At 39.3% G+C, this 26090-nt stretch overlaps 1 protein-coding gene across 1 annotated transcript; it reads left to right on the forward strand.

Annotated features, from left to right (window-relative positions):
* The first annotated feature begins 498 nt into the window (after positions 1–498).
* Positions 499–23210, forward strand: LOC135702554 (uncharacterized). The gene is made up of 2 exons (XM_065223624.1): positions 499–1094; positions 22098–23210. The coding sequence occupies exons 1-2, from the start codon at positions 499–501 to the stop codon at positions 23143–23145; spliced, it is 1644 nt and encodes a 547-aa protein (XP_065079696.1). The 3' UTR covers positions 23146–23210.
* Positions 23211–26090: the final 2880 nt, after the last annotated feature.

The raw sequence follows: 26090 nt of genomic DNA on the forward strand, positions 1-26090 counted from the left end.
ATGACCCTGTCGTCCGCAACAGCAATACACATAGATGAACAGGTGCTAAATTTCATTGGGATACAAATGGTGGCATGTTGAAAGTGTGCTTATAATTTCTCCCTGTACTTAAATTATTTAACAGTATTTCAAGCAATCGATTACATGAACGATCCTTCCAACGACATCACATGAAATCAAATCACCACCTCTAGACGCACTCTCTCTGTCATTGTTTCATTTTCCATTCATTCACTAGTGCGCAGTCAACGCGGTAGTTTATTATATGAATATTCTGGTTGTTAATAAAGATAAGTACAAAGATAGTTACGCGTTTTATTAACACCAAAACATGGTGTCAGAAGCTATCGCGAGCTTCAAATCGATTTTTCTGTGACGGTGAAGTTAAATCGCGGAAAAAATCAAACATTTCGTTGAAAAGCAATCGTTTTAGTGAGTCGCTTGGTGTCAGCGGCCATTTTGCTTTAAAAGTGAAAATTGGTGGTAGTCCTCATCAAAATGGATGCCAGCCAGTTCAAGATGTTCCTGGAGCATCAGACCAACGTGATGCGTAAGATGTTGCAGGAAGTGCATGCATCGTCAGGTGCTTCGCAACCGCAGCAGCGTCGGCAGCATCAAGTGCAGCAACCGTGCGCTGCCAGTGTGCAGGCGCCGCAACCCTCACCATTGGCCTTGGTGGAGGATATGGAAGAAAATTTCGAGTTCTTTGAAAATAGCTGGAACGATTACTCTGAAGCCATCGGAATGGACCGTTGGCCTCGAGAGGAGGATGCTCAAAAGGTCAGTTTCCTGTTGACCGTGGTTGGTGAACCAGCGAGGAAGACATATTTCAATTTTGAACTTACCACGGACGAGAAGGCAAATCCTCAAGCAGCTCTGCTTGCCATCAAAGATAAAGTGGTCACAAAGCGCAACGTGATCGTTGATCGGTTGGATTTTTTCTCGGCAACGCAAGCGAGTCATGAGGCCATCGACGATTTTGTTACACGACTCAAGGTCATGGCTAATTCGACCAAGCTAGGAACGTTGGAGACGGACCTGATTACGTACAAGATGGTAACGTCGAACAAGTGGCAGCATCTGAGAACCAAGATGTTGACTATTAATCATGTTTTGTTGTTTTTGACATCATCCACATCCAGAGGGCCAGTCACTTCGAATGTATGGGAATGGTAGAAAACCATTTGAAAAGGAATGAGAATTTTCATTTTTTATTCATTATCGTCTTTATGGGCAGTTTTAGATGCACAAAAATTGCACGAGTACATTACTATGGTGATAAGGTAAACACTCGTTTATTTGTTTCCTTCTGTGAAAGCATGTTTAGTCACAAATCGTGGATATTCTGATATTCTCCATACTGCAAAAATGATTTTCCTACAACTGAAGGGGCGACATCTACTACTCAAATCATATAATTAATTGCTGATAGCAGTTTGATGAAGGTTGTCGATTTGTGTCGTATGGAGGAGATAACAGCCAGGCGCTCGCAGGAGCTAGGTGTTCAGGGACCCGAAATGGCGTTCGAAGCCATTGAAAGTACAACGCTGCAAGTTCTGCGGGGACAGCCACGAGTTTGTTAAAGGTGTGTGCCCTGCACTCGGCAAGAGATGTCATCGTTGCAAAGGAAAAAAAAACACTTCGAAAAGATGTGTCGAGCTGGAGAGAAATCAAAGAACCGGAAGCCGAATCGCCAGATCAAGGTGGTGAAGGAAGAGAGTACTTCACAAGAGGAATCGTCTTCAGAAACGGATACTACATCGGAAGAAAGTGAGGAGCGAATTCGAATTTTTTTTCCACGGTGGATACCAAAAAGGGTTTTTGGCACGTCGTTCTAGACAAACCGAGCAGCAAGATGATTACTTTCTGGACACCATTCGGTAGGTACCGATGGACTCGTCTGCCGTTTGGAATTTCTCCAGCTCCAGAGATTTGTCAACTCAAGCTGCAGGAAGTCATTCAGGGACTAAAAGGCGTTGAATGCTTAGCTGACGATTTGCTCATCTACGGTGTAGCGCTTATAAATCACAACAAATGCTTGCAACAGCTCGTTATTCGTCTACAAGAAAACAACGTAAAGTTAAATCGATCAAAGATGAACCTCTGTCAAACTTCCGTAAAATTGTATGGTCATATGCTGACAGATCACGGTTTACGACCAGATGATGCGAAGATATCGTCTATCAAGAACTTTGCGACGCCATGCAACAGAAAGGAGGTCCATTGGTTTGTTGAGATGGTCAACTACCTGAGCCGTTACACTCCGAACCTCAGTGTTAACCTGAAGAATCTTCGCAAACTAATCTCCGAGTCAGCTACCTATGTGGCAGTGGACAGCAGCCGAAGAAAATGAGTTTAACGCAGTGAAATCCTTGGTATCGGACATCAAGACGCTGAAGTACTATGACGTGACGCAACCGTTAGTGATAGAGTGCGATGCTAGTTGCTATGGTTTGGGTGTTGCAGTTTTCCAGCACAACGGAGTGATTGGATATGCGTCACGAACGTTGACGAGCACTGAGAAGAACTACGCTCAAATTATGAAGGAGCTACTTGCTATTGTGTTTGCTTGTGTTCCCTTAGATCAGTTGGTTGTTGGTCATCCGAAGGTTACAGTGAAATCAATATATTCAAAAAATCATTGAACGTCTTCAACATATGTTGCTGAATCTTCAACGTTACAACTTGACATTCGAGTTTGCTACGGGTAAGGAAAACGTAGTGGCAGATGCTTTGTCTCGATCCCCATTTGTGAACGAAAATGCTGTGGAAAAATTTGAAAAACTTAATATATTCAGCGTGTTCGATGAAACTTAGTAACTTTCTCAGCATTTCATTTTCATTTTCATTTTCATGTTGCAGCGTTTGGTGGGGCAATGGGAGCGCAAGTCAATCCAAAGCCGAGGATAAAGGCCGGTTGCTTTAAAGGCTAGTTGCCTTCCTAAGCAGACCCCCCGCATCCTAACTCTTTTGTTTATCTACTTTATGTTATTAGGCTGTCTAAATTTTCTTATTTAAGTTCATTTGATGATTACGATATCTCATTAGCCTAATTTAATAAATAATTGAAATCTCTAATTTACCTAATCAATCATAACTCATGCTTTATCAAGTACCTAAACTGCTATGTAATCTAAAATTTATCGTGTTTCAAGTAATTTTGACTTTGATCTATATTTATTATATCTTAGATCGACCCAGGTGACACCTTCAAGTGACTAAAATGCTTCACCTTGAAATTAGTTTCCTAGCTGATTTTTAAATTATATAGGGTATATGCTCTAACTACACTCACACGTTTCGACTATGTCGTCCCTCAAAATAACGTATGGATATGTCACAATAGAAGCACGCCACAGTGGAAATCCCGAGCCATAGTTCAAACACTTATCCCAAATCAAAATGAAGCACATATAAGATTATTTACAATACCATGTACAAAAATGGTGCTTAACATTGTTCCCTGAGTAATACCTCAACGAAAACAACAATGAAAGCTTGTCACGCAAGTAGAAGGAGTACTGTTGGGCACTTCCAGAAATATTTCAATAGTATAATTCCCTTGCAAACCCAAATAAATCTATCTCCGTAAAAATAAATAAAATAAGAGTGATTTGCGGCAAAACCCGCCAGTATCACACCCAACGTCAGTGCCTATACGTAAGCGTACTACGACGCAGCTCTCAATCAAAGGAGTAACAAGTGTGATACTATCACTGCTAGACTAGATCTTTGGTTCTCTCATGCAGTGGTTTATCAGAGAGGGGAAGCTCAGTAATCCCCTTTGCCCGCCCATGACGCCATTCTATCGCAGCATTAGCCAGCAACGCCGGCCATAAACCTACCGTCTCCAACACTCCACTATAAAGCATGAAATTAAGCCCGCCCACCAACAGCAAGGTGCAAAAACTAGCCAAGGGGAGGGAACTTAGTAACTTTCTCAGCATTTCGGACACAATGCTCACTGAGATAATGGAAGAAACTGGAAATGACCATTCAATGCAGATCATCGTCAAGTACATTCACCAGGGTTGGCCTAGTTCGGTTGATCGTGTGCCAGATAACGTCAAAGATTTACTTCAAAAAGCCACATGGATAGGATCATTTTCAGAGCGTTCAAAGCAAGCTCGAGAGAGTGCCTACACGGTCAATGAAAATAACTCACAGACTGAGTAAAATTGTATTGCTTTCTCTTTTTTCCTCACGCAGATTTTATTCAGTAACGTAAAAAGTGGAGTTACTCAGAGCTCAGGACATTACTGATATCTTCGATCAGCTGGAGAACTTTTAAGTATTCCCTGATCAACCTGAAGACCAGGGAAACTATCTGAGAGAAGTCATTTTATTTTTTGAGCAGCTGGAGATCTATGCGACAACCTGAAGTCTAGAAAAAATACCCAGAAATCTTCGATCAGCTGCAGATTTTTTGAATATTTTTCGATCAACCTGCTGACTAGAAGGAAAATCTGAGCACGTCATTTGAATTTTTAAACAGTTAAAAACTCCGGAATAAACTTGATTAACTGAAGTCTGGAAAAAATATCCAGATCTTCGATTAGCTAGATATTTTAAATATGAATTTTGAATTTTTTTCTGACCTATTAAGATCTTTTTTTTTATCTGACGTCTTGAAAAAATTGCCAGAAATATATAATTCACATGATATGATTTATTTGATCAACCACCAATCTTGGAGAAGAACGTTGAATTTTTTGAAGACCTTCAGAATAACTTGATCAACCTGAAGTCTAGAAAAAAATATACAGAAGACTGAACTGAAACCTTCGATCAGCTGGATATTTTTTGAATTCTTCCCGATCAACTTACCGGCTTGGAAGAATATTTGAGAGACGACATTTGAATTTTTGGTGAGTTGAAGATCTTCAGAATAATAATATAGTCTTGAAATATATTCAAAGCAATTTATTGATATAGGGGAAATGGCTCTAATGTTGGCCTATGGATCTAAGATTGGGCCCATCGTTAAAAATCTACTTTCTATCAATTTTATCTAGATGAACGGTACTAATGGATATTTTTGGACGCTATTGAAAATCTAGTCGATTGCTGAATTTATGTATGGGTCCTAATTAGGGGCATTTAGGACATTACATCCATTTCCCCTATTATCGAAGATCTGTGTATATAAACAAGGTTTGCTAGAATTTTCGTACTTGAACTTGAACTCAATTCTAAGAACTTCCAACTTCTTAGACGTTCTCTGAACTTCTTAAATTTGTCTATAGCTTATACAAACTTTCCTTACCTTTTAAGAAGTTTAAGATTTTCTACCAAAATTTCTGAATTTATACAAATTTGCTGAAACTCATATAATGGTCGCCGAACGCCTACAAAGATTCACATAACTTCTAGGAAAATTTCTCAACTTCTTCGAAGTATCCTACACATCTTTTTTTAATTCTACCAATATCTCAGAGCACCTTTAAACTTCTCTGAACTTCTGGGAAGACTTTGAAACTTTTCTACGAATATTTCTGAACAGCTCTCTGAAATTAAACGAAGTTCTCTAATCTTCCAGGAAGTTCTTTGAACTTTTTGGAATGCTACGAAGTTCCCTAAACTGATACGAACATCTTGTTACCTGCTAGCTCAGGGATTGAAGGATATCAGGGTCGTTAAACTGCTTATAACTCTCATCCACGTAAGGTCGTTGACATCAAGTAGGAACACGTGAAATGAAGGTACCCTTTCAAAGGTGTTGCTAGATTCAGACACAAATAAACCCACCAGGCTGTACCAAAGTGTGTGCTTAAAAAAACTAATACGAAGGCTTTCCAAATCAATTCGGGAACGGCGAGGCTTAATGTCTCCTTTGTGAGCCCAGAAAGAAGCGGAACAACAACAAGAAGTGGAAGTGCTATGACCTAAGGACGTGCTCTACCTAATAAAGCTATAGATGCAACTTTTCATTTTAACATTTATTTTGTGACGTCACATTGAAAAGGGTTACCTGCGGGCATACTGCTTCTGGTTGATGATGTAGTTGGTGATCTGGTTGTGTTACTGATGGTGGCGGTTGTCGACGGGTGGTGGAGCTGATGATGTTGTTTGCTGGCCGGTATTCATTGCGGATGGAAACTAGCTTCAGCGAGGCAATCGCCGAAAGGCCAACGAATACAATGAACTGGACAATCGGGTGGCGACGGCGGTGTGATAGACGTACTGCCAGCGACGATGGTGAACTGGGCAGCGGGATGTCAACGGCTGTGTGGTGGCCGTACTGCCAGCAACGATGGTGAACTAGGCAGCGGGATGGCGACGGCGGTGCGGTTGGTATTTGTGCTCCGCACAAAGGATGCCGGCATGAACAATGCTGGGACCGTCTGGAGGTTCCACCGAGATGACTGGTGGACGTTATCGGCGGTCTGCCGATGAGTATGATACGCCGTTTGCCACTCACGCCAGTCGTCCACGTACTTCTCCTTATCCTGCCAAATAATTCCAAACAGAAAGAAAAAAGGCCCACTTCCTGGACCTGCCCACCACAGATTAGACCCTTATTGTGACGTCACTCTCTTTCCTCTATTTTTGTTACATAGACTAGTATAGAATTTACCTTTTTCCTTATGTTCCTTTACTCCTATTCGTAGGAATCTCCTTTCTCCTTCTAATTTTTTTTTAATCTAGTTTCACAAAACATTCAAAAATTACATTAGAACACTGTTCCTTTCTTCTCCACTACTGGAACTTACAATTTACACAAAAGACTACCACTAGAACAATGAAAATTCCTTTGTTCCTTTGACCACCTGCTAGCACAATGGTCACGCCACTTCCACCGAAGTCGCAAAATAATCAATTTGACTTTCGCGCGCACTTCTCCTTTCGAGAGTTGAAATTAGATAGCCTCCTGCTTTTGGAATTTTATTTATTTTAACTGCTTTTCGGCACCACAGGGCCGATGAAATGCCGAAGTTTGACATTTCGGCCTGGTTGGTTCATTTTTCTTCCTCATGCGCCACCTGTGATTGAGCTAAACAACTTGGCGGGGAAGTATTTCGCCCGTTCGTTCAAACTCCTTGACACTGGCAACACACACATGGAGAATCGTGAGAGTGGAACAGGCTCTCTCACTTGCTAAGCCTACACTGAAACAAATCGACATGTACCGTTTATTGGATCCATCTTATAACATAGCAATGTCAGCATATTTATTCATTCTATGTGATGATTGATAGATTCCATTGGATTATCACTTAAAAACTATGACTGCGATATGGAATGATTTCTATCGTAATTTCACATACTTAGTACTTGATAATACTTTGCTTCGAATGTGGTTAGCGAAGATAAGAAGTATATGAATATTGTCTGATATATTTCATGGTGAAAAACTGTTGATATGTCATGGGTGGGAACAGACATCTAGAAACTAATGGAAAATCATATAAGTTTGCACTATGAGAAAATTCAGTAAAATATACCTGTTTTCATGATGAATATTGCTCACTAAAATACTCGCTAAAATATATATCTTATAAGATAATCATGTATATTTTATTGGAGTTGCTTTTACTGATTTTTGACGTTTGTTGATATGTCGCGTGTAAATAGACATGTAGAAACTATTGGACTGTCATTTAACTTTGCAGTATAGGAAAACATGTATATCTCATTGTAATAGCTTGCTTAGATTTTTGACGTTTAAAGATTGTAAACAGATCTATCCCAATCATTAAATAGTCATATAGAAATGCCTTTTAAGAAATCCAACAGCAAGCATTTGTTTTTGCATGTTTTTCTGGGATAAATATTGCTCCCAATAAAATACATCTTACATGATTGTTCTTTATAAATTATTAAAACAATTTTCAACGATGTTAACGTACACTCATTCATATGATAATTGGTTCCAGAAAAGAATGTATTGAGATTGAAAAAAAAAATGATTCTACTGTAATATTTACTTTGCTATGATTCTAATTGTAAGCCTTCTACACGGCTAATTCAGATTCCAGCCCTAAGTAGTACTCGAACTTCATGAGCCAGTTCTATCAAATCATATAATTTAGTCGTTGATTTATTGCACACAGGTGCATTAAGAAAGATTTGAACAAAACACACCACCGCCGAAACGGAACATAAATTTGTCAGTGCTATTTTTCTTCAGTCTAGCAAAACGAGCATAAAGTTGCACTACATTCCATGTCGGGAGAGCTGTTCTTACTTCATGCTATTTGAACGAGCTCAATCTTGAAGTCAGCCATGGCCCAGTGGAATCGAGCACAGACACCGAAAGCATCACACCTCAACAGATCTTGATCGAATCCCAAATCAGCTACAATAAAAAAAGGCACAACTGTGAAAGCTCCCACTGCCTGATGTTTATTTTTCGAATTTATTTTTAGAAATCGATTAAATATATGTGTCAAAAGAAGAAGTAAATTTCATGTTATTTTCACATAAAGTTTACTTCGATTGATTTATGACACATATATTATATTGTGGTGAAAAGTATAGCTTATGCTTATGGGTTTCAAATCCATTTCAGTTAATTATTGTAATTTAATCGATTTTCATTTATCATATGACGATCATATAAAAGTTACCAAATTATCAACATTGTAAATGTATCAGATATTCATATAGAATTTACTTGACACATTTTCAATCATATCATTTTCAATGGATTATCTTATAGCGCAAATTTACTAGACTTCCACATAACAAGAATATGTCAAATTCGTTCAGTGTACAAATGAGAGCCACTGTTCCAGGGTGTTAGTTTATTTATTTTATTTCAGGTGGGACTGTTACAGGGAGGGAGGTTTTGGACTTGTGGAGGAGCCAACAAGTAAACATTGGAACCAACGGTTACAATCTCTGAAGTACTAAGTAGTTTGCTGAACTTCGATGATATTCCGTGAGCTTTTAAGGAATTCCCTGAACTATGTACTACGAAGTTTGCTGAGCTCCAAGAAAGTAATGGAGCTTCTAAGAAGTTCCTGTGTACTCAAACAAAATTCCCTGCACTTCTATGGAGTGTTACGAACTTTCTAGAATTGTGCTATACGTCTACAAAGTTTGCTGAACTACTATGAAGTTCATTGCACTTCTACGAAGTTCCCTGAACTACGAATATAGACAACGTACTTCTACATCAAAATACGATAGAACCCCACTTTGATAACAAGGGGTTGCACCATAGCTCAGGTTGAGAACCCCCATGCTGCTATAGAGTATAGCTGCAGCTATATAACACGATTCGCTCATTTTCCATGCCTGTATCCCACTCGCCAAAGATTAATTAAGCATTTTGGCTACCGGCCAGCCACTACCGTTGCCGCTAGTAAAAACACACATTTATTATAATTTTCGTGCGCGTTCCTTCGACGAGATCGGCAACAGGAGAAACATCTCATACCGGGTTAGGGTAGTTACGTTCATGTTCGGCACTGGCATAACATGATTAGCGTTTGCCAAAATCTTTCGGTTAAAAAATACTGATTTTAACCATTCCTTCTATTATTGAAACCGAAAATAGCAATGCAATAGCCGATGCGCAATCCAAAGGGGAACGATCACATTACATGTACGAAATCATTTGATGAGTTCGCATGTTTTGTAGATTTCTGCTGATCCACGTGTCTGTTTTTTTTCAATCGTTTGATTGCACAGAGAGAATATCGTTTTTCATAATGAACCACTAGATCGACAGCTTTGGATGGCGTTCTTTTATTTTCAATAGATCCCGTCAATCAACCGGCTTTGCACCACCTTTCATCTAATGTAGTACAAAATATTAAAAAAAAAAGTATAAAATTCCACAGTGTCCCACATCAACCCATAGCCGCCAAAAAAAAACTGCGCTGGCGAGATGACGCTTCCTGTCATAAACGAGGAAAAACTACCACTATAAATCACCTGCTGCTTGAAGAACGAAAATGTACGGTTATAATGTGTGTAGATCATTCCACCTCAAACGCGTTCGAGTGGAAAAAGCGGTTGAAAGGTAGCTTACATTTTTCATTCCTGGCAGAAAAAAAAACCAGAAAAAGATCGGGGAAATTTTGCCTGTCATCGAGAAGATTAGGAGGGATTAGAAAAACGGAAAGCAGAACACTCTGGCGCGAGTAATGTAGATAATTTGCCGACGTGTTTTGATGGGCAATGTAATACACACAGCCGTTATTGGACTGTGCGTGGGGGTTTTTACTAAATGGCGGCTGGAGTTGTTTGAAGAATTTGAAAATTCGAAAAATATGATATGACCAGGTGCTGTGCGGGGAGAGGGCTCATGTTGTACGTGCGCCTGTCTATATCGGGGTTTCCGGAATGCGAACATGTTTTTTTTAACAAGTTCAGGCTGCACAGTGAGCTAGAAGTGCAATTTTGACGATAAACTTAATATCTCTCAAACGAAGTATTTCCGAGGTTTGATACCTATGGCTAAAACGAACACTATTTACTGGCGTAAATAGATAAATAGTTCGCAACTCATCTGCATAAATACGGCGAAAATCTTTTTACTCTGACATAGTAGGCACTCTTCTGAGGACGCCAAAAATCCACAGCCTGCTGTTCACGAGTTATTTGGCAAACAAAAATAAAATTGGTGAAAAAATGACGAAATGGTGAATTAAATGTTTTTTTTTTACATTATGTATCGATATTTTTTATTAATAATCATGCAAACTTTAATATTTTCATGATGTAGATGCATGAAAACCAGAACTTATGCTAATGAATTAAGCTGATTAAAAGTACCAATTTTGGAGAAAATGCTGAAAAGTTCAACATATGGGCATGATTAAAATTATCTTTGAAGATTAGATTAATTTCAAAAGATATCAAACTCAAATGCCAAACTATTAACTGAGCTGTTCTACGCCACATGATGATCAGACTCTACCTTAGCGTAATTGTTTGTTATTCACATTTGTGCTAAAATTCGGTCATTTTGAATCTTGCAAAAACGTCAAAATGGCGTATTAGATATTTTTCAATAAATCATAACCCGAAAATGTCACTTCCAATGAAAGTACCATGCATTTAATTTTTGCTTGAATTCAATTTCAACTGCTTACACTTCAACCATCTACCTAGAGATCGCAAATCTTTGTTCAAGTGTTAGACGTCAACTTTTAAATCCTTAGCTGCAATGATACAACACAGTATCATCTGCAAAAAGACTAATGTCGCAAAACACGTCGCAAGTCGTTAATATACATAATACATAAAAGGGGCCCTAATACACTTCCCTGGGGCACTCTAAGGTTATTCCCAACGGGACTGGAAACAGAATCATCAAAAACAGTCCATTGAGTACTGTCATACAAATAGATTTCATACCATTTATATGCAGTACTCGTAATTCCAAAGCGCTTGATTGTACTTAAGGGCCCCCGAAAAAAAATACAGTGAAATTTTCAGTGGAAACAATGCTCTAACATTAATATTTATTGTCGACAATAAAAATGATTGTTATAATGTTGTACCCTTCCGAAAACGGCAAAACTGCTACCTAGCTGTACAATGAATGTACATAATAAAATGTTGTTACAATGATTTTTATCGTATTTTCATTTATTATATTGTTAACATGATTCGATCATGAACAATAATGAACAACTCTATTACAATAAAAATTGTTGTTACATTAAATATTGGTGTGTTTTCATTATGGTTTACTTCACGAACCATAACAATAAATCTGATTGAAGCATGCAGACTATGAGAGGGTCAGCAACACTGCCAATGAAATCAAGATAGGCGCTGCTCATGGCTCTGGCTTTGATAGTTCGTTTGGCTCAAAACCAGCCAGTCCGCGTCCGCTCATCTCTTATCCTAGACCCTATCTAAAGCTGGGTTAAGATGGTTCAATTCAGCGTTCAACTCACTTGAACTGCGAAATGAACGTCTAGAAATCTGACCGATATCGGACTTGCTCTATTCGTTTCCAAGTCAGTTGAACGCCTACGACCAGATCGGTTTGAGTTGAATTCAACTCACCTGCCTTATCTAAATCCCGCTTAATGCAGACCTTTTCCGTGCAGTCAATAATCATACAATAATAATAAAAAATTCCACCACTTGAATATGTCAGGAAGGAACTCTCAGGTGGAAGCATATTTCATGGGCGATTCTCTCCAGTCGAATGCATTAACTTATCAACGACGCTCAACCACCAAGGAGACGTGACCTAGGGAGATTGAGTGCAGGGGAGTTGGCCTCCAATTCTCACAAGTTCCGGATTGAATCTCAATCCATAACCAGTAAAAAAAAGGACTCACCCGTAACAAGACATACCACTTCTTCCCTTCCCAACCCGAGGGGGGCGACACATCTAAATCTCAATTCTAGATGCTTAACAAATCTCACACTAGCGAATCAATCTTCGAACAATCTTCTTTCATTTCTCGCATCTACTTGCGCGATGCATAATATGTTTGCAGGAAATCTTCAGAATCGTCATCAATCTTCTTTCTATCCACTCAGCGTGCGCGCAGCAAAGCACAGCAAAACACAATTTTCCCTGCATCGTAGATAGAGTCGCCCCCCTCGTCCCAACCGATGTTTTATTTTTTCGATTTATTTTTAACGTCGATAAAGTAGATATGTCAAGCCAACACATGCACTCTAAAGTACACTGTTATTTTTTTAATCAATAAATTCGCCAACCAACAGTAAAATAACAATAATATATAATGTTAATGAAAAAAAAATTGTATGGGGAAATCACGAAAATTTCATTGTTAAGATACTTAACAATCCCCTTTTTTTATTGTAAATTTTCCATTTACCATGAAATTTACTGTTTTGTACAACATAAATCAAGGTAAATTTATTGTAGATGTAACAATATAAATCATTGTTAAGACAATAATTTTCGTTTTATTGTTAAATTGTTTTTTAATGTATTTTTGTTGTTATTTTTTTCGGGCTGTAACCGATGGTTACAGTGAATATTTTGAGGAGACTCTGTCACCATGTATGTAAATAATTAGTAGGTTTATACAGCGCTCTACAAAACCTATTACAGGGTGGCAAGTGAATTTCCATTTTGAAATTCCTGGTTTTTTCCTGGTTTTCCTGGTCAATGATTTAAAAATTTCCTGGTTTTGAAACCATGTATTTAAAAAACAATGCACAATGCGGAATTACACAAACCAAAATAGGTATTAAGGTTCTTGTGAATACCCGTGAAATCTTTATCTGATTGTTTGCTGTAAAGAAGCTAGTAGGGAGCCGCGCTACTTCGTCGTATCATGGCGCCTGTTTCCGTTCTATGTGCTAAAACTACAATTACTAAGCGTTTTCACTCATGTTTTTGCAAAGACATCTTTGCTTACAAGATTAATTACGATTGACACTGAAAAATTTGCGATAACCCGTAAAATTAGCGATTTTAGGGGTGTATGACAAAGAAAAGCTGAGATACGACGGACTAGTGCCGAGCCCTATCTAATGTCTGAAATTTAGAGATCTATTAGCCTCTAAATTTTGAGATTTCTGTTTTTGAAACAGCGGTTTTTTTTAACTTTATTATTGAGATTTTTAGCCAACAGGCTAGTTTATCTCAAGGTGAAATTGCGAACTGTGATATGAATGAGGACTCTTTAAGGGGGTATTCCCAATCTTTTGCCTTTTTTCGGCCTGTTTTTCAATTAATTTTTTTTCAAGGAAAATGAATAGTAATGCGCATAACTCTTTGGGATTCTTGTTTATTGAACATTAAAGTTTACAAATAAATTTTTTTCGACATAAAAAAGACATTATTGACGTCACAAAATGGCGGCAAACAGACCCCTGTTCGCCGCAAACGCCTGGACGGGCGAAGACTTTTCTCTGGAACGGCTTATCTGAAACAGATTTCGTGATGAAATTAATAATCTGCATAAGATTCTCTGGAGCTTCTCCCGTTGGCAGCAAAAAATCTTGCAAATTAACAAAATGGTGGCCATATGAAAAAACAGGCGATTTTTAGCCCGCTTTTTGCAGCTTTAAGGTGCTTCAAACAATGTTAAATGTTAATATTTTTGGCTGAAAGTGGGAGAAGCTCCAAAGAATTTAATAAGGAACAAAATGCGCAAAGATTCAAGTCAATATCTCTTATAGTTTCTGAGAAAAATCTTCGCCCGATAAAAAAAAATGTGGTTTCGAGAAAAACGCGTTTAAAGTTTTGACTTTAGTTAAAACCATTTTGGGGGTTCTTACCATTAGTCAGCTATGCCTGGACACCGAATTTGCTGATCGGAAAACGGCTTGGGGGGATGAAAGTATATAGTCTAAAGTACAAAAAAAAGTGAAAAAAAAAATTTGATTTTTTGAAAAAAAAGATCGGGAATACCCCCTTATACAAACCTTTGTTCTAACAATTTTAAGGATTTTCAGTTTGTTTAAATTTTCCGCAAATTGTCGACGATTAAGGATCTCATTTAGCGGAATTTTGATTACAACATGACTTCAAAATCATATGATTAAAAGATTTCATAAACAACGCTGGTTTAATAACTCTTATTATTAAAAAGACTGACTGCTGAAGTTAATAGAAACTCCCTAAAGTTCGTAGAACTTCCCTGAAGCGTTAAGGTCTTTCCTGAAGGGTTCATTGAAGTTTGTATTGCGTGCATTTCATGGGATTTCCCCGAAGTTCGAAGGACTTTTTTTTTTAAGATCTTAGGACTTCCCTGAAGTTCGGAGTTTTTTGAATTTCATAGGAATTTCTTAAATATCGTAGAGTGGAGGCGAACCAGCCGAAAGCCTCCCTAATAAAGATAAATTAATTAATTAATTAAATATCGTAGAAGTACAACGAAGTTCGTAGAAATTCTCAGAAGTTCGTAAGACTTCCTTCAAATTCGAAGAACTTTCTCGAAGATCTGAGGACTTCCCGGAAGTTTGAAGGACTTAACTGAATATATGAGGACCCTGAATTTAGAAGAGCTTCCTTGAAGTTCATAAGGCGTTAAATATCGAAGGGTTTTCCAAAAGTTTGTGGGTCTTTCCTTAATTTCTTGAAAATTTCCTGTAGTTTGGAGAGCTCCCATGAATTTCGTAGAACTACCTATAGCTCAATCGACTTCTCGGAAGTATTGAAGACTTCTCTGAAGCTCGGAAAAAATCCATAAGTGTCATAGGATTATCCTTAAGTTTTAACAGGGTGTCCATTCAAATCCAATTTTTCAATTCCCGGTTTTTCCCGGTTATTTAAAAAAAAACCCAAACATCCTTGCGTTAAACAAAAGGCATTCCAAAATAACCGTTTATAGATAACCATATGTTTTAGCAGAATTGCTCTACAATACGTCTACTAGGCAGAAAAAAAAATATGATATGAGATCTACATTAACATGTCCAGATCTCCAGAAGCTCATAAAATCTGGAATTCGTATAAAATCAAAGAGTCTCCTGCAAAAAATTAGCCTAAATGTTATGTTGGTATGTCGTAAAAAGCATATATCAATACAAGGAACGTGAGCAGGAGAATCGCAGTATTAAAAGTTCTTCATATCATCCTGGAGGTTAGATCTTGAAGTCAGCGGCGTCCCGTAACCTCACTTTTTACCTGTGCACCACCTTTCAAAACCAGATTTAATGCCATATTCATACTCGAATCGGTTGAAAATTACACTTAATCTTCTAGTTTACTATTAGTCTATACATTGCAAGCAATATTTTGATAATTATGTTTTGAGAGTTGGTAAACAAGTAGATTGAGGTTAAGGAAACGCCACTGCTTGAAGTTAGTTAAGCCAAACAACATTTTGTGGGTTACTAAAAAAGATTACTAAAATGTTTATCATTCTCCTAATTGCCCTGGAGATCTTGACTAACGAAGGATCACTTGAAGCAAAACCGTTTTCCCTGGATAGAAACGAACTTACAAGGATTGGGAGCAGATGTGCGCGGATTAGTAGTGGAAGCTTGGTATATGGAATCGGTATACTGTAGAACTGTATATAATTCAGAAAAAGGAGTGTTAAAAGTGTGCGGTCAGCATAACATTACATTATGTTTGGAGAAGAACAGGATCGGTCTTAAAATTTAGTGACATCCATCCATTAAGTAAAAATTAATAATGAGAGAGAGAGAAGTATTAGTATTTTCCATTTAATTCCACTACTTTATTTGCTTATCCTTGACAGATACGCGTATTTCGTCTACAATGTGCAGACTTCTTCAGTGTCTTGTACTAATACTCGACTTTATTCCAGTATATGACCTACTATGCAATTATAAATGCAACTTTCTTCAAAAACTAAATACGACAGGGCATCGTTTACTGTCTGTTGCCGAGGTATTGTGGATTTCCTTGGTACCCGGTTCAAGCTTCAGTTGGCTGCGGTAGCTCTTTGAATAGGTTATTGCCGAACAGGACATCTATGTGATGTTTTTCTGTACCTGCTGTGGACATTAGTTCATACTTTTCCTTAAACTTGTTGAGGACACTTTTCTTACCTCAAAAATTATCCTTTTTAAAGTACTGATCTTCACAACATGTAAATGGCACCATTAAGGAGCATGAGATATGATCAAATTATTCGCAGTTATATTTGTCCAACGCTACCAGCTGGGAGAGGGGTAGAGGATGACACACACACATTATCCAAATTGTCCTGGAGATATTTTACAAGTTAATCGAAATCTTGTTAGATTTCCACTCAGAATGTTTGAGCATTTTGTGCTTCACTGAGACTCATTACATCATATAAAATTGATAATTGTGTTTAAAAAACAACGTTGTTTGATTATCCAAATCATCCCGGTTATCTGTTCTTGAAGTTCTACAGCCTCAACTTCAGCCTCAACGTATACCTTCGATGATTCGACTTAATAATAGAATGGGTAAGCCTTCGTGATGCCCCATAATATCATTGGTTTAGATTATTAGGTTTTCCGAAATACCTGAAGTTCAGATCTTAATTTTTTGTATAGTCGCTTAAACACTCTTGGATCATTCGTGACATATCCCGGTTAGATTTGAACTCATGATTTTGGCGTGATAGGTATGGATTCCGATCTTTATGTTTTACAGACTATTCAAGGTATTCTAAGATGTCATGACTAATCTTGTGTACATTAATTAATTAATTAATTTTTAATTTATCTCTGGACCAATCATCTCGTGATTTTTTTTAGTTGGTTGATTGTGTCCGGTGTCGAACATGTCCATGCCAGGCATGATCGGGCATACAAGGAGTTTGAGATCGAACTTTTTAGCACAAATGTCCAACAAAATAATTAATAATTTCAGGCAAAAATCGTTGCAATCCTCAATTGCAGCGATTAATTCCCTTTATACTTAGATAAGATTTAGTTTTAGTTTTTAGTTTTAAGATATCAATTGTTATACTGACATGCAGGTTAAAAAACCTGTTTAAAATACTGAATTGCCAAGACATGAACAATGTAAAAACACTTAGATATATATCATAACAATTAAGGCTGGTACGATACTGCAGTAACTGGAGCACCTAGGTTAAAATGAAATGTAATTTATTTTGAAATTGGAACAAATAAAAAGTTAAAAAAAAAAAAAAAAAAAAAAAAAAAGAGATCGAACTTTTGTTATTGGCTCTCTATATTCAAGTAGGTTCGTTACTGGATATGTCTTGCTCAGATTGTATACTAGAACTACTTTACTCGGAAAACTGTAACAAAAGAATGCAAACACTTTTCTTCCAATGGCACCGAATGAAAAATCACCGTTTGACTCGCGCGTGAGAAAAAATAATAAGAGGTTTTTGTAATTTTAAGGATTTTTAGATACTTTGCCAAGACATAATACACAAAGTTGTAAACAGATGTGTAAACAAGAGATTATAATCATGTGTATGATATAAAATTGGTTGATTCCAAGTCACATTGCATGTTTTATAAAGGTTTAAAGGGTCCTTCTAGACCAAATTATGGCTTTCAAGACCTAAAACCTAAATTGTTACTCGGGATGAGTATATTTGATTTTTCCCGGTGCGGTTTGAGTTTTCCCACATTTTTCCCGGTTTTTCCGGCAAATCCGAATTCCTAAATGTCGTAGAAGTTACATTAAATCTGTAGAAAATTCTGTAAAATTCGTAGTTTTTCCCTTAAGATTAAAGGACTTCCCTGAAGTTCGTAAGACTTCTCTGAAATTTGTAGAACTTCTCTGAAGGTTCGTAGAGATTTCCTGACCGTCTTAGGCAAACAAGATTATTTTCCTGATGGACTTATGAAATTCCTGGTTTTTTCCCGGTTTTTCTTGGTGAAAATAAATTCCCGACTTTTTCCCGGTTTTCCTGGTTTTCCTCGTTCACTTGCCACCCTGGACTATTAGCACAATCTCACCATTATTTCATGAGAGCCACTTTGTTTGCAGCGGTTTGAACCATCGGAAAACACTGCGCCGCTTCGCTTCGCTGCAGAAAAAAGCGAAACCAAAGCTGATGCCACGGAAGGAAATGTTTTACTGGAAACAAAGGGTCAACTGTTTGGGTTCGGGTTACTATGCTCGGCAATCTAGATGTTCGATTCAATTCTGCCCAAGATCTCCGTAGGGAGTTGTAGCAACAATCAATACGAAACTAACGATTTTAAATTGGCTCACCACTTTAGTAGCCTATTGGTCCCAAGCAAACGATTAACGTACCCTATTCTAGTTGAAATTCTATTACTACACTATGTTTGTTTTGATTCGCTATGAAAGTTTGACAGATAACATCAGGGGTGTGTGGATTCATGCAGAACATGCAGGGGTGAGTGAAATAGCTTGGGACTGCTTGGGACCGTTGTTCTGGTACTGAGTGAGCCAAAAATAATAATGATTTTCTTCGGGACCCAGTGGTCTTAGAGTTACCTCTATGGTTGTAGTGCTCGCGGTTATTCAAATTAAAAATTGTATGTGATTCTACATGTGGTGTGAGATATTTTAACGTTTGCTCTTCTTTCAGTGAACATATATTTAGTGGAACTGTAGGCTGACGATAGTGATAACTCGCGTATAACGTTGTGTTGCCGATAGTACGTTAAGGTAGAGCCAATGCTAGCAGAATAAAAATTATGAACATTTAGGATAGCATTTAGGTTAAAATAAAATCGTTTCTCGTTCTGAAAGGTCTGAATGATCAGAAATAATTCAGAACCTAAAAAAATTATAAGTTATAAAAGTGTTCAGTAAGAAAAAGGTAATAGTTTATTTGCATAACATTTGTAAAAGGTTAAATTATGTGACGTGCATGTAATAACTGGGTGGGTCGGTCCATTCTACGGGATCTTTTTCTCTTCCCCAGCCGGAGGTCATTCGAGGACAGCGGAACAGAGCGACGAGTGGACCGAGGACCACCATTTTCTTGTTGGCAAAACGGCTCGAGACAAACACGTGTTCGTGTAACCGCTACCTTATTGACGCCATTATACGAGTGTACTAATAGTGGTCACCTTTCCATGGTCTTCAACATCGTCGTCGCTATGATGGGTGACCTATCAATCAATCAATTATAAGGCCTTGCTCAATCTCAAAAGTGCATGACGCATGACGACACTAAGTAATTTTCTGTTCGGCAAGATCCCATGGGCGTGCAGATGAACAACAACAACCACAGGGTAGAGTTGAACTACAGATACGAAGTTTATCTGGATCGTGCACCATTTCCGAGGTATGACATATATGAAGTGTGGGGACATTTGATGGTACCTTTCGCGAAGCTCCGAGTTAAGCTAGCGCGCATCGCAGACGACGCGGTAGCAACTGTTTATAAACAACTGACCCTGAAATGTGCGACATTGTCACTGCTGCTGTTAAGTTGTGTATTTTCTCCTACCGTATGGGGGTCTATTACTGGTTAATTTCTTACTCAGATTGATATTGGAATTTGAGGCCTTTGCATCCCCTCATACTTAACCAGCTTGCGCTGGTAACTATTCTATATTTGCTATTTTTTTTACTGGATCTTCTTATTATGGTTCTTACTCCTACTGTGCCTTTCTTAAGACCCTACTTTGTACTATTAATAACTTATTCAGTCGTTCATACTTTAACTAAATTTTGTCATGTTAGCCTCTAATGGACACCTTATGCAACGTTTGTTTGATTAAAAAAAACGCGTTTTGCTGATATGAAAATTTGCCTAACTGACTTACGTTAATTATGCGTTTAGTTGAGTTATACCATTCTTGTTGCAATTGATATTTAATGTTAACATTGTATAGGACCATTACGAATAATTCACTATAAGGATTGATGTTAGAATGTGGGGTTGTTGCAGCCTAATTAAACTACCTCAAGGTTTTGCCAAAGCCCAGGGAATTACGGCAAGTTATTCATAATCATGTATAAATCTTAATCTCCGATAGATTTCATTTTAATCGCAGCTATGTAAAAACACACCTATATATAATAAAGACTAAAGTTTAATCTAATCTCAATTAATAATATTTTTGAGTGTACATATGACATGCGTCAAACGCGTTTACTGTACACGCACACGAACGAGAGAAAGTAGAATTTTGGTTTTCGAGACCGGTTATCCACGGCTTTTCTTTTTCATTTTCTTCAAAGGTGAAAATTTCCATGGATTTAAAAAAAAAATTTAAGTTACTTTCAAGTATTAACTTTGGCTGTGCAATGCTTGCTCCAAAAGTTATGATTTTTTTTTAAAGTTGGTGGTGCCCGAAGAAATTGGAAAACTTTAACTTGAGTTTTCCGGAAAAATCAGCAACGCTGATTTTTTTTAAATTTTTATTTTTTGGCTATGAATCCATGAACTTTACCTATGGACGAAATTTCATAGAATTCGGAGACAAATCCTACTTCGCTTCTCATAATTCAACCTTTTATCCATTCGGCCTTTTGCCCCCCTTCACATCATTTGACCTTTTATTCCCCTTCTCATCATTCAACCTTTTGTCTATTCGAACTTTTGTATCTTCGATCTTTTGTCCATTCGACCTTTTCCAATTCAATAAACTTGATCATTGATCCAAGTGGACCAACCTTCGGGAAAATTTAGTTTAAAATTATTTTTGATTAAAGTCGGAGTCGGAGTAACGACCTACTCCGACTCCGACTCCACGACTCCGATTTTGACTGCATAGCCCTGGTAAAGATGATGATCTTTTACCCAGCTAAGGGAAAATAATTAAATTAATTCATTCAAATGCACAATTCAACATAACAACCAATATACTCGAAAAATTGAAGTCTATGTAGTAAATAAATGCAATCGCGTTGACGTTATCCTACTTAAAATTCAAGATGATCATGAGCAATGCATAATAATTAGATAACGAAAGCGCCTAAGCCCACGAGACGCTGAACTTTCCCATGCCTAAACGTCCGTGATTTGTCTGGTTTGGTCACTGGCATCTAAGCAACGGCAATAGCGACGGTTGACGTTCTCAATTTATGCCAGCCAGCCTATAGCAGTCTCATTCAGTCGTATCGTAATCCGGTGACGAAAAGCAAGGCTGTGCTAAATGTTGTGTTGCAGTGCACTTTCAGCTCGTTTACAATGGTCTAGATTTGGTCTGTAGAACACGCTCGCCTCCCGAGTGTCCTGACCACAGTCGAAAGGAAAATTGAAAGTAAAAACACGCCGATCGACCGGGAGAACAGCGATTCCATTCCAGAGATTAGACAGTTTTAGAAGTCAACGACGCTTACGGGCTAGTGTCGTTATATACTAAAACAATACACGCAAGCAAGCACCACATTGCCTGAGAGATGCTTGGATAAATTATACCACAGGTGTGCGGCATGGAACGGAGCGGAATTTGACCCTTTCGCAGCCGGAGTGCTACCCATCGTCGTGGGACTAGTGACACGGGTATACGGATCCAGTGTTGAGTGGGTTTTTTCGCGAGAACTTCGACTCATTGCAGACTCACTCGTCGTGACCTTAGGCGCTTAGATGAATTTATTGAATTTAAATGCTCGTTAATAGGCGAGCATAGAACATGAACGAAAAAATAACAACGGTTTCACGGAGTTTCCTCCACGCTCGGGTAACTGAGTACTCAGTTCGTTGAAAGCCATTCCACTAAGGGGATGCAACTGGGAGAGCTGCGGTGCGATGAATAGTTTGGTGTTGTTTGGGTAAGACGTAAGGTTTTCTCACGGCGAAAGTATATACCTAATAGGTGTCATTGTTGTCTTGCAGAGTGCTCTTGATCAGCCGTCAGTTCTCGGCGGGACTTTTGCTGAAACAGTACAGTTGCGATAACTATGTGCTCTCCTGGTGTCAACTACACAATGTTACAATCCAATCGGATCGTGATCTTCAAATGGTGGAGTTCCCGAAAGTTCAGCAGATTGGATTTCTCAACGGATCAATACCATATTTTTCACATTTTTTGAATCTCGGTCTGTTCAAAGCTGGCGTACTGAGGATCTTTGCCCGTGGAACGAAGATCAGTCGTCTCACACTGCCAAACACGATCGAGCAACTGTATTTCCGAGATAACGATATCACATCGGTCGACATTGAACCCAGGACAAAGTACTCCATCAAATATCTGAGGATTCATGTGAACAAACTCCGAGATGTTTCGAGCTTCAAGTCACTGGTAAACCTAATCGAATTGAATCTCTGCGACAATCTGATCGAGCACGTATCATTCGACATATTCGCCGGGATGACGTACCTGAAGCAACTGCTGCTCTGTGGCAACCGAATCAAAACCATCACCGCAACGCTCAACATCAACCTGCCGAATCTGTATCATCTCGACCTGGCCGGTAATTTCCTGTTCAACGGAACCTTCCTCACACACTGGTACTTTCCTCGATTGGGTAACTTTTCCCTCCGGGACAATCTCATAACACGTCTGGACGTCCGAATCATCTCGCAACGTTACAACCTGCTCCGCATTCTCGACGTCGAGCACAACTCGCTGGACTGTGATACGTACCAACAGCTGCTCAAGTTGGTCCATCAGCGCAAAATAATCTACAATGTCGACAAGCGGGTTTGCAACATTCCACCGTCCATCCTCCCCCGGTCCATCCCACCCAGTGGTGACAACGAGGTGGACACCGCTGGCGATTTACACCAGCAGATTCGACAGCTGAAGGAACGAATCTATCAGCAGGTGAAGATTATTTATAGCCAGCGTATCGAGATCCAGCAACTGAGCGCCAATCTCAGCACACTAATGGAACAGTTTGATCTGGTAGCCGACACGGCACAGACCAATGATCCATTCTAATTTTAGCGCCATGAGTCTTTTATTTTAGGTTTTTGCATGCGAGGATGATGTGCGAGTGTTTATGTTTCATAGTTGTATGAACTTAAGCGTGTCCGGTTAGTGTCTAAACAAACAAACAAACATACAAATGATGTCGACAATGTGAAATAAAGATTGTTTTCTATTCATACCTTGATCTTTTCAAAATTGAAACGTTATTGCCCGAAAATCTGCTGAGTCAATCAGACTAAGTAACTACTAGGGATGGATTCAATACCGATTGCGAAATGAGGATTGCTTATTGCGATGATCCATTTTATCAGAAATGTTTGTTTTAGGTATCACGTGAGGATAAGATAGGAGGCTTTGTAGTATGTAATTTAAATTATCATCCAAGTTAATTGAGAACTAGGCTTCGCCATATTTGCATTTGTATATTGGGTGCCATATTATGCCTAGTAGAGTGGTTCAAACTGTCAATTTAGCTCCAATTAACGTAATTGATTTTTCATCAGCTTAATATAAGCTTTTTTCATATTTCCTTTATTTTCCGTCGGTCTCTATTCCGTAACTGAGTGCCAACAACCGACCCTACCTATCGAACCCATCACACATGGCACAGTGGTTCAAATGGTGAAAATTGTGTGGGATTACGCCAGACATTTTGAGTTGAACTATGTGTCTTTGGAGAAGTTTCTAAACATGAGCAGAGTTCCACGTCAATTGACGTGGTAGCGCGGGCACCCATGAATCCCGCCTGGTATTGCCCCACGAACTCTCTTGCAAATGGTGACAGGCGGCGGCATAGAATTTGGCAGAGTACCTTGTAGACGGCGCTCAGCAGTGTGATCGCGCTGTAGTTGCAGCAATCCAACTTGTCACCCTTTGTGTAGATTGGGCATACGACACCTTCCATCCACAATTCCGGTAATATCTCCTCCTCTAAAATCTTAGCAATTACCCAGTGCAGCGCTGTAGCCAGTGGTTGATCTACACCAGTTGCTTTGTTGTTCTTCAGCCGACCGATCTCCTCCTCGACTTCTTGAAGATCAGGAACCGGTAGCCTGTCGTCTTCTTCGTGTGCTCCAAGGTCTATTAACGTGCCACGTTCGTTTTCTGCTGCATCACCGTTTAGTTGCTCGTCATAGTACTGCTTCCACCTCTCAATCACCTCACACTCGTTCGTGAGATAGTTACCGTCTAAGTACTTGCACATATCGGCTTGCGGCACGTAGCTTTTGCACAAACTATTTAGCTTCTCGTAGAACTTCCGTGTGTCGTTTACGCGGTACAGATTTTCCATCGCCTTGCGATCTCGGTCTTCCTACTGACGGTTCTTCTTCGAAATACCGAGTTTTGTCTGTTCCGCGCTTGTCTGTATCGCTCCACATTCAATCTCGCGCGGTGTTGCAGCATTCTCGCCCGTGCTGTGTTATTCTCTCCTCTACTAACAGTTTGCGTTCGCCATCAAACCAGTCATTTCTTCGGTCCGGGATCGAAGTACCTAGTGCCGCTGCAGCAATATTACCTATAGCGGAACGGATGTCCCCCAGCCATCTTCAAGAATAGCTACGCCAAGCTGGTCTTCCGTGGATAGTGCAGCTGCACGTAATCCTGGACAACTCCGGCGGCCCGTAATTGCTCAATGTTGAGTCACAGTGTTCGACTTCGACGGGTGTTGAGCGCATGCATACTGCGGTACGTGCGAACGTTGATAATGTCGGAGAAGAATTTCCCGTCGATTAGAACGTGATCGATTTGGTTTTCTGTGTGTTGGTCAGATAATCTCCAGGTGGCTTTGTGGATATCCATGCGGGGGAAAAAGGTACTTCGGACTACCATACCAAGGGAGGCTGCAAAGTTCACGGATCGTTGGCCGTTGTCGTTCGATACGGCATGCAGGCTGTTTGGCCGATTGCCGGTCTGTACATTGCCTCCCGTCCTACCTGAGTGTTCATGCCGCCGATGACGATTTTGACGTCCCGTTGCGAACAGCCGTCATACACCAGCTCCAGCTGCGCATAGAACGCTTCTTTCTTGTCGTCGGGTCTCCCTTCGTGCACGTTGATGATGCTGTTGTTGAAAAAACGACCCTTAATCCTCAACTAGCACTTCCTCGTGTGGCGCATCTTACCCAGCACTACAAAGCCGGTTCCCAGCTCGTTGATGGTGCCACAGCTCTGGTAGAAAGTAGCCGCTCGATGCCCACTTTTCCATACCTTTTGTCCGTCAAGCAAAGTTCCTGCAACGACTTCGAAGTTGCGTGGTTGAAGTTCGTCATAGATTAACCTATCGCAGCCCGGGAAGCCGAGTGATTTGCAGTTCCATGTTCCGAGTTTCCAATCGTAGTCCCTATTTTGACGCGTAGGTCTGTGCCGATTGTTTCGATTCGTATTTCTTTCTTCAGTATTTGCAGCTTTATATTTTTTTTCAGCGTGAATTGTTGGGGGACCATTGTGCATAGTTCTGTTTAGAGTCCCACGCTGGCACTAGGACGGTGAACAGCCGCTCCTAACACGGAGAACTGACGCCGTTTTGAGCCGCACCTCCATGGTGAACAGACGCTCGAGTTTGGTGAAGCATTTCCTCTATCACCGTACTTTGGAATTTATTATCACTATTGATTCCCACTTGTAACGTGATATGTGATGAAGCGTTTGTAAATGTTGGAACTTGATGCTGTTTGAAAAAAAATAGTTATCGCGATCGCGATTGAACATGCAGGCTTAGCAAGTGACTAGTTTCGATGTGTTTGAGAAAGTCGCTCACGATTTCTACGGTCGCATATGCTACACTATACTATGTTTTAGGTGAGTTAAGGTATATATTGTTGTGTACTTTGACTATATGTTTTTAGTATTACTTCTACGTGAAGTCAACGATTTACATAGTTGAAGATGCTAATTTCAAATAACAGACTGTAGTGGTAATTTTTATACGATAGATGGAGTAGATGAAAGCATAGA

This window comes from Ochlerotatus camptorhynchus, unplaced genomic scaffold (assembly GCF_037179485.1).
Source record: "Ochlerotatus camptorhynchus isolate MF236.1 unplaced genomic scaffold, CSIRO-AGI_Acam_v1.1 ptg000193l, whole genome shotgun sequence".
Taxonomy (NCBI): domain Eukaryota; kingdom Metazoa; phylum Arthropoda; class Insecta; order Diptera; family Culicidae; genus Ochlerotatus; species Ochlerotatus camptorhynchus.